General features: G+C 50.8%; 1 protein-coding gene across 1 annotated transcript; it reads right to left on the reverse strand.

Moving 5' to 3' along the window:
* Positions 1 to 2,718: 2,718 nt before the first annotated feature.
* On the reverse strand, positions 2,719 to 5,204 carry LOC124666866 (glucan endo-1,3-beta-glucosidase 14-like). The gene is made up of 2 exons (XM_047204191.1): positions 5,038 to 5,204; positions 2,719 to 3,955 (listed from the first exon to the last, which is right to left on the reverse strand). The coding sequence occupies exons 1-2, from the start codon at positions 5,096 to 5,098 to the stop codon at positions 2,811 to 2,813; spliced, it is 1,206 nt and encodes a 401-aa protein (XP_047060147.1). The 5' UTR covers positions 5,099 to 5,204; the 3' UTR covers positions 2,719 to 2,810.
* Between the last annotated feature and the right edge of the window lie 4,645 nt (positions 5,205 to 9,849).

The following is a 9,849-nucleotide window of genomic DNA, read 5'->3' on the forward strand; positions in this document are numbered from 1 at the left end:
AGCTAAACTCTATATGTGAATCGAGAGGACCCAGCTCACTTCCCTACAAACCATTGGCGCCGGAGCTAGGCAGGCGATGCGACGGCGACCGCCATTCCGGCGTTTCCTTTTCAACAACAGCAACAAACTGCTACATCCTCTCGGCAGGCTGCTCCTTGCACTTGCTCAAGAATACCAAGGACGGGCAATCGCTGCTCATCCTTCTAGTGCTGATGGGTTCTTACGGCAGCCTGATCCTGAAAAATCTAAATCCAAGAAACAAAATTCCCAATTCACAAGCCTATACAGACCATAGTCCAAAACTGTAGCTAGCTTATCTTCGTCTTCGACCGGCGGAGGCGGACAGATGGCGGATTCAAGCAGGGCAGCGCACAAACGACGAAGAAACAACAAAGTTGGGTGCTGCGGCGGCAGAGGGTAGAGGCACGTGGAGGGAAGCCGGAGTGCGGGATGAGGCGGCGGCCCTCATGGAGGAGGGCGCAGGCAATGCTGCTACCTCTCCTAGGCACAAAGTTGTGTTCCCTTGTAATTAAGTTGCAGGTCCAGCAATGCTTGCACGTAAATAAGATTGAGTTACATCAATCTCCTCTGAATTCAGCTGAAATCAATTAATACCAGAATCTCCATTAGGAAAATATTACCCAACATGACCAGAACATCATTATTCACCAACATGTAGTAGCACCCGAATTCAATCAGAAACCTGTGATATGTAACATCGAAACGTGAATCGCTTATGCTATCCTACAAATCAATGTATACAAGTATACTGTTCTATAGTTTCAGTAAGAAGAAAAGGGGAAATGGTTTCAGACATATGGCAATGAGATTAATCTATCAACTACTTCAAACATTATGAAGCAAAATTCCATCATATATAGTTCTATATCATATATAGTTCTATCGATATTACAAATTGAAGGGATCTTGGATGGCAAGAAAAATAGGAAAGGGCCACACACCTCTCCATTAGATCTTGGTGCCCTCAGAATCTGAAACAACCAGTGCTCCAGCTCATTTGCCTGGCTCGTCGTCGCATCCTCTTCTTCTCGCCCAGCACACATCTTTCACCTCCGCCACATGCCTTGCCCTTGTGCTGCAGCTGCCCTGGCTCCTGCAGGCGACCTAGGCGGAGAAGACCTTGACGTTGAGGATGCCAAGGAGTTAAGCAGGAGAGAGGTGGCGGCTGCTATCACGGGGGGTGGGAGGATGCGGGGGCGAGGCGCGGGAACGGCCAGCCCCGAGCGGTGGCGGCGGCTGTGGTCGCGGAGGAAGAGGGCGGCTCGAGCGACATGAACGAACAGGAAAACTAGAAGGAGAACGAGAGAGGGAGTTGTGTAGGAGTCAGTTCTATTCGGGGTGTTTTTGCAATTTGCCTGGCTGGTTCACGGAACAGCACGTTTGACCGGGCGTAAATCTCAAACCGAGAACGGACGGCGGATTAGACTCCGACACATACCGGCAACTGTAAAAAGAAGTTTTCGGGTAGATACATATTCCGCAGTCCAGCACGTCCGCATGTATGACTATCATCACCAAACAAGGCATGGATGAGATGAGATTTGGAACGACCGAACAGGAAGCGGTTGGCTTTGAGCTCTCGCGAGGTGGAGAGCGAGTGTGCGGTCAACAGCTCGGTAGGAGAACCCAAACGTGCAGGCCAGCCAGACATGGACAATACCTCCCTATCTGAATCGTCTCTACGCTCGCTGGCCTCTTGCAGCAGACACCATCACCGTGGCCTGTTGCAGGGTAGCTCGAACAGAGCCCTCAGCGGGGATCGCATGCGGCGCATAATTGCGCGCGTAGGAGTCAGACACCATCACCGCACAAAATGCTTCTCGACAAACAGTGAGATAGATACCACGCCACGCCACGGGACCTTGCAGTTGAGCACCTACGTACAGGATCGATCATTTCACATGGCCACATGGCCGCGGCGCCGGAATCTCGGGCGTGACCTGTTACCTAATTAGCCTCTCCCGAGAGCAACACATCGCACATCCATCGCTGGGTTAGGGTTTTCGCTTTGGCTTGGCCACACGGTTCTTCCACTTTCTGAGCACGATTGGGAACTGAACTTTTAACTACAGCTTCAGGGAAAGGAACCGGCCGGAGATAGAGGCGAGTTCGTGAGTTATCCCTCTCTGTCAGCAAAAATATTGCCATTGCTTGATCTGATGAGTGGTGCAGACAGCCCATGCTCGCTGGACCGCTGGAAGATGCGTTAGTCGGAAGGGAGCCCCAATCATTCGGTGGTGGTACGTGTGGAGGAAGCTCAGCTGCAGAGGAATAATGCGGCGAGCATGGCACCCACCGCCGTCGTTAACGTTAACTGCAAGCCAAGAGAAAAAAGAAGAGAATTAGGCGTGGAAACTAAGACTAGGAGTAGACCAGGGTCTTAATGGTTTTCATTTCAGCGACAAGATGAGACTTTGAATTGCTTTGCTACTTTGACATTCCCTGAAGATAGATCTGTTTCTGCCTAAGCCTAAGTGCTAGTGTGTTTCACCAGTCAAACACTCCAAGAATGCCCGCCAGCCACCCAGCGCTTTCTGTGATGCCCGCCGGCGGCCGGCCCATCTCTCGCCGTCCCTTTGTGGCGTCTCCACATCTCGACAGGCCGTGCACAAAGCTCCTTTTTTTCCTCGAGATCATTGCCGAGGGGAATAATCAGAGAGGAAAACTTTTTCGGACAGACATCACTTTCGCGCCAAATTTTGGAATCTAGGCCTGCCCCATCCTCGATTTACATGTTTTTGTATTGTATACAATGAATCATCAATCGCTACTAATCTTCTTCTAATCGTCTACCACAAGAGTGCTGACAGCATGGGCAATACTAGCAGTAGCGTCCACAAGGATAATCTTCTTAATCTGGACGCGGCGGAGAACATGTTCTGCGACGAGTACGGGTCGAACGTCCTCCCCACGGACCCGGCGCCGCCGGAGCTGCTGCCCCCAGGGCTGCCGGCGTTGATCGTGTACACCGGCGACCCGTTGGGGTAGAACAGCCCGTAGTTCCTCTCCGACGCCGGCCCGGGCTTCATGTTCTCGTTGAACAGCGCGAACACGAACACGTCCACGGGGACATTGGGCTTCAGCGGCGTGCCCTGCCCCATCGCCACACGCTGCATGAGGTTCCCGTTGTACGCCGCTGCGTTCTGCGCCGACGCGCCCACCTCGTCCTCGTCCCCTTTCGACGGCCACCCGGTCTCCGAGATCTTCACGGGGATGTCCGTGTGGCCCATGACCTTCATTGCCGCGTACACGGCGTCGATCTGCGCGTACAGCATGTTGTCATACACCAGCCCGCCGTCGCGCACGCCGGCGTTCGGCTGGAACAGCACGTACGGCAGCGACACGCTGCCCGGGTCGCCCTTGTAGGCAAAAAACGGGTACGCGTTAAACAGGAACGCCGACCCCGTCTTGCTGTGGAAGTCCAGCAGCGGCTTGATGTACGGCGCGAAGCTCTCCTGGAACGCGCCGGAGGACGGCGGGAAGCTGCTGGCCAGCACGGCGGCCGAGTGCGCCGACGAGACCGTCACCTGCCCGGCCAACCCCGCCGCCACCAGCGCGTCGTGGACCGCCTGCATCGCCGGCACGAGGTTCGCCGCCATGCCCATGTCGTTGTTCCCGAACACCTCGTTGCCCACGGTGATGCAGGTGATCCGGGTGGCCGGGATGAAGGGCTGCACGTGCTGCGACACCCACTGCCGCGCGGCCCCCGGGCTGGTCGCCATGGTCTGGATGTTCTCGTTGCCGATGGCGATGATGAACTCCACCCCCGTGTTGGCGAACGCCGTCAGCACCTTGGGGTCCGCGTCGTACAGCTTCACCTTGTTCACGTTCATCGACTGCAGCAGCCCCGCCACCCGCGTCGGGTCCGGCAGGTTGTTGGCGATCTGCCCGTAGTTGATGCCGAATTTCTGCTGCGCCCACACCGTGTTGTCTGCTGCAAAAAGTTTAAGCAAGCACGCCGAGATTAGCAACACTGAGCAGCAATGAAACTCAATCCCCGTGGGATATTACTTTTCTTGGAAAAGGGAAAAATGTTTCCGAAAATCGAATTTCCCTTTTCAGATATAGCCATGGAATACTTTAGCTAGGTCGGCAGTCCCTTTCCCGATCAAGTTGCAGAAACTAATCATCGAGCAGAAATAGACCACCTACTGCTCTATTATATTGATGGACTTGATAATAATGCTTGCAACTGCAATCAGGTGGGATTAGCATAGAAGTAGTAGCAGAGGAGAAGGGTCAATTCTCAAGCGTATGGTTTGAGCACTAAAGCAGACTGATGACGCGGGAAGCTTCAGCACAGGCACATGCGTATGCATCAAAGCTGACGAAGCAAGCCGGTGCCTAAATTAACTCTCACGACAATGACGCCCGTAGTACTTGACATCGGAAACAGCAAACGCTAATCAGGCTCGCTGGATCTGAGATCTCCATACTCTGCTTCCTGGGCTCTGCCAGCAGCAGTCATGTCTCCTGTCAGTAGTATTTTGATTGCCGGAGCTGCAGAGGATTGAATTCAACCCAAGGACCTGCTCGGGCCCTCGACGGCGCTCCCGGAGCTACAGTTCAAGTAGCTGACACCGAGCTCTACGCGCGCTCCTTGGATTTCGGCAGACTGGATTGGAGGGCTTCCGAACAGGTCCTACCTGGGCCATCTTAAAATTGTTTCAAACGATCCTACCGTTTGGAATATGAACATGAAGTCGCACACAGAGTCCATGTTATGAGCAAGACTTGGTGGCGACAGAGCTTAGGCGGCAGCAATGGCGACAGGATTGAATTCGACCTAAGGCAACAGTCTTACAATTATCGGAGACTATCCTGTCGTTTGGAATATGAGCATGAAATCGACCGCAGAGTCCATCACATGAACAAGAACTCACGGCGACGGCTGGAAATAAGAAAGCTTAAGCGGCAGCTAGCAATGGCGGCCGCGGTGTGCAGAGGCAGCACAGCGCGAGCAAGAAGAGAAGACTCAAAGGGCAGAAGGAAGGAAGCCTCGAGCAGAGGACTCACCGTTGAGGAGCGAGAGCATGAGGAGGCAGAGCAGGAGCGACGAGGAGGCGCGGCGCTCCATTGCGAAGCGTCTGTCTTCCCTTTCTACTATGTCTCTCGTCTGCTTGCTCTGTCTTCCGCTGCGATATGCTTGAGCGGTTAAGTTCGTATTTAAGTAGAGCTCCAGCTCCTCCGGTTCTCTCTCTCTCCCTCATCGGGAGCGACCCCTCCCCTGTTTTTATATGGTAATAGAGCTTACGTATCGTCCTACCGCCGGTGACCAACGTCTGCAGAAATAAACGGAAACTAAGGAAATATCCTGGAGGAAGTCGGCGCCTGACTTTCCTACTACAGTGTCCAGACGCGGCCACACGGACGCACCACGCCGCTCCGTCGGCCTCGCCGGTTTCCTTCACGCTTCGTGCGCTTCATGGCCTGTCGTACCCGTGCCGGGCGTAATGCGAATTCGCCCGCTCTACAGGGATAATAGCGCCTCTAGGGTATGGAAATTGCAGCTGACGAGATTGATCAATCAGTCGTCGCATGATTGCCCTAGTCACCGTCCCTTGCGCCATACGTGTGCACGATCGGTCGTCTCAAGCATTTGTCTTGTGTGGGAAATTCAGAAGAAGAGAAGCCCAAAACCTGAACTCTGTCGTTCATTCAATCGACCGTTGTTTTCGCGCGCAATCATCAACAGTCAAATGTCCCAGGAGGGAGGGAGTGCAAAACTTGGATTCAACTCTCGGTATATTTTTTTTTAAATGAAAATAACTCTTTCCTCGATCTAGGAGTAGGACCCTGGATGTGAATGCCCTTTTGGCTCCTTTTTACGGCTCACTTGTCTTCTCGGACGCGTGAAAAGATATCGCACACGAACAAATTGTATACTACTACCTCGGCTCCCTTTATTTACCAATGTAAAACTTTTAAATTTAGGACATGGTGCTTTTGCTCCTATGTGCATATCCTACCATTATTTAAAATACACTTTAAAAAATATTAAAAAAATCAAAAAATTAAAACAAAACGTTACACGTGCGAGAACCAACTTGAGATTGGGTGGTTAGGAGGATGGTTGTATCCCCAGCCCACCAGAGTTCAAACCCCAGGTTTGACATCTGTGTGTCTCATAAAAGGCGAAATATTCATTCAGTGGGAGGCGACATTCCCGTCGACAGCGAGGCGCCTGTGGTGACTTCGTCAATTTCAAGATCCAATCCGCCGGCTCAGTCTTCCGGAGGTGCTCACAGGGGTAGGGTGTGCGTGTGTGCGTTCATAGGGGTGAGTGTATGCGCGTGTATGTGAGCGTCTGCGTTTGTACTGTGTTTCTCAAAATGTTACACGTGCATCTCAACATCATACTTTTATAAAGTCGTTTCAGGAAAAAGCGAGTTGTTATATGGATTGTGCAAAAAAGATAAAAATTAATGCTAAAATAAGGTGTTTTACTAGGAATTTGTTTGTCTTTTTTGCACATGCCACAAAAATTATCATTTTACTATGAAACTATAAGTGATGACATAGAATGTGAAAATATGCGGCTAAGTTTTTTCTCCAAATTTTTTATATTTTGAAATTCGGTTTTTGGCTAAAGGGAGCATATGGACCTAGAACCAAAACTGCATTTCCGTTAAATTTATTTTGTAAATGTATGTATATAGATAAATTTCTGTGTGTAGGTCAATGGAAAAGTCCACTAGTAGAAAACCCCACTTTCGAACATGCCTTTTGTTCCGGTCCAATCTGGAGCCGGGACAAATGGCCTGGCCACGTCGCCTCGAACCCAGCTGGAGGGCACGGGGCCATTTGTCCCGGTCAGTTAGGAACCTTTTGTCGTGGGTGGTGGTTCGGCCCGGGGCAAAAGGGTCTGAGGCCTTCTGCGGCCTGCCGGCACCCCTTTTGTCCCGGTCTGAGCCACCACCCGCGACAAAAGGTTCAAGCCTATATATACACAGCTAGCCCCCCACCCCCACCTCCCTACATTTTTTTCTTGGTGGTGAAAGGTGGAGGTTTATGCTAGCTTTTTTTTCATGTGCACAAGAGGTGTTTGATGAAATGTTTGTGAGGAAGCCACTTGATTTTATTTAATAAGATTTCTCCTCTTTTTGGTCCTAAACGGTTAGCATCTTTTTTGTCGTATATATAGTCCGCACAATACTAATTTTAGCATGGTGATTTGCATTTGATACATAATTGTACTTATGGTGCAGATAAGTCATCCATGGATGTACGGTAACCGATGCGATCCCGCTTTCAGAGAGGGCGTGAAATCTTTCCAGCTTGTGGCCGAGGCCAACAAGTCGAAGCAAGGTTTTATTTGTTATCCATGTCTGAAATGTAAGAATGAGAAGGATTACTCTTGCTCAAGAGACATTCAGAGTCACCTGCTTCGGCACGGATTCATGTCCGGCTATAATGTTTGGACCAAGCACAGAGAAGAAGGGGTTATGATGGAAGACGTCGATGATGAAGGTAACGATGACAACTACCGATCTATGTTCTCCGAATAGGATGACACCGCAATGGAAGACAATGAAGAAGAAGGAGGTGAAGAACGGGCACTAGATGAGCCTGGTGATGATGATCTTCGTCGGGCCATTTCTGATGCAAGGAGAGACAATGACACCGATAAGGAGAGGTTGCAGTTCGACAAGATGTTAGAGGACCACCAAAAATTGTTGTACCCAGGTTGTGAAGATGGGCAGAAAAAGTTGGGTAGCATAATGGGATTGTTGAAATGGAAGGCAGAGGCCGGTGTGACTAACTCAGGATTTAAAAAATTGCTGATAATATTAAAGAACCTGCTTCCAAGAAAGAACGAATTGCCCGTCAGTACGTATGAAGCAAAGAAGCTTGTCTGCCCTCTACGATTAGATGTGCAGAAGATACATGCATGCCCTAATGACTGTATCCTCTACCGCGGTGAGAAGTACGAGAATCTGAATAAATGTCCGATATGCGGTGCGCTGCGGTATAAGATCAAAAGAGATGACCCTGGTGATGTTGAGGGCGAGCCACCCAGGAAGAGGGTTCCTGCGAAGGTGATATGGTATGCTCCCATAATAACACGGTTGAAAGGTATGTTCACAAAAAAAAGAGCATGCCAAGTTGTTGTGGTGGCACATGGAAGAATGTAAGAAAGACGCGATGTTGAGGCACCCCGCTAATGGTCGGCAGTGGAGAAACATCGAGAGAGAGTTCCCGGATTTTGCAGGTGAGGCAAGGAACTTATGGTTTGGTCTAAGTACAGATGGCATGAATCCTTTTGGGGAGCAGCTGCAGTCACAGCACCTGGCCCGTGACTCTATGTATCTACAACCTTCCTCCTTGGTTGTGCATGAAGCGAAAGTTTATTATGATGCCAGTGCTTATCCAAGGCCCAAAACAACCCGGCAGCGACATTGATGTGTACCTAAGGCCATTAGTTTATGAACTTTTGGAGTTGTGGGCCGAACCAGGTGTACGTGTGTGTGGGATGAGCACACCGAACAAGAATTTGACCTACGAGCATTTCAGGGCAGACGAACAAGGGATACAATGCATGCACACACTGTTTAGATAAGACTGAAAGTAAATATCTGGAAAAAAGTAGGAAAAATGTGTACCCGTACAATCGCCGTTTTGGTGAACAAGAGGCTCAAATGCAGCGGAATGGGATCACTCCAGAACCCATCCGAGAAAACTGGGACCCGAGGGCTCCAAATTGGTTCCTTGCAAATGGTTGTGAGTATGACATGCGGACAGGGAATCTTGTTCAAAGTGACAGCAAGGTTAAGGTACCCAGGGGAAAATGGCTTCAAGTGACGGAAGATATTAAATCGGGAAAATTGAAGTTTGTTCGCGTAGAGAGAATGACTTGCTGACGCTTGTCCTCGGTAATCCTAAAAAGGGAGGACGAACAAGAGGCCTCGGCCCTAGTTATTCGTGGGAGATTGGGTTTCCGAGCGACATGGAGATTTATAGAAGCCGAGCGAGAGAAAAACAATACCAGCAGGAGGTGCAAAATGACCAGTTAAACGAGTTCCAACGCCGACTTGACCAGCAGCAGCGGGAGATTCAGCAGCAGCATCGGGACATTAACGAACTTAAAGGATGGCGCAGGCCAGATAATACCGCCGGCATATCTCAGCGGCGAAGCAGCGTGGCTAACTCGGAGGCCCCGCCTGAATGTACACGGATGATAGATGGCGGTCCTAGCTACCCCATGGATGGAATCAAGGAGCAGACACCTTGTGATTGTAGGATAACGTTGCATAGAAAAACAAAAATTTTCCTACCGCGAACACGCAATACAAGCCAAGATGCAATCTAGAAGATGGTAGCAACGAGGGGGTATCGAGTCTTACCCTTGAAGAGATTCCAAAGCCTACAAGATGAGGCTCTTGTTGCTGCGGTAGACGTTCACTTGCCGCTTGCAAAAGCGCGAAGAAGATCTTGATCACGATCACTTCCGGCGCCACGAACGGGCAGCACCTCCGTACTCGGTCACACGTTCGGTTGTTGATGAAGACGACGTCCACCTCCCCGTTCCGGCGGGCAGCGGAAGTAGTAGCTCCTCTTGAATCCGGCAGCACGACGGCGTGGTGTCGGTGTCGATGGAAATCTCCGGCGGAGCTTCGCTAAGCATATGCGGGAGAAGTAGTGGAGGAGGGGTGCTAGGGTTTGGGGAGAGGGGTGCCTTGGGCGCCGGCCACAAAGGGGGGCAGCCAAGGTTGGAGGCAAGAGTGGCCGGCCACCCTCCCCTTGTCCCTCATTATATAGGTGGAATCCCCAAGAGTTGTAGTCCAAGTCTTCGAATAAGACCCCAACAACAAAACCTCCCAAAAGTGG

This window comes from Lolium rigidum, chromosome 6 (genome assembly GCF_022539505.1).
Source record: "Lolium rigidum isolate FL_2022 chromosome 6, APGP_CSIRO_Lrig_0.1, whole genome shotgun sequence".
Classification (NCBI taxonomy): domain Eukaryota; kingdom Viridiplantae; phylum Streptophyta; class Magnoliopsida; order Poales; family Poaceae; genus Lolium; species Lolium rigidum.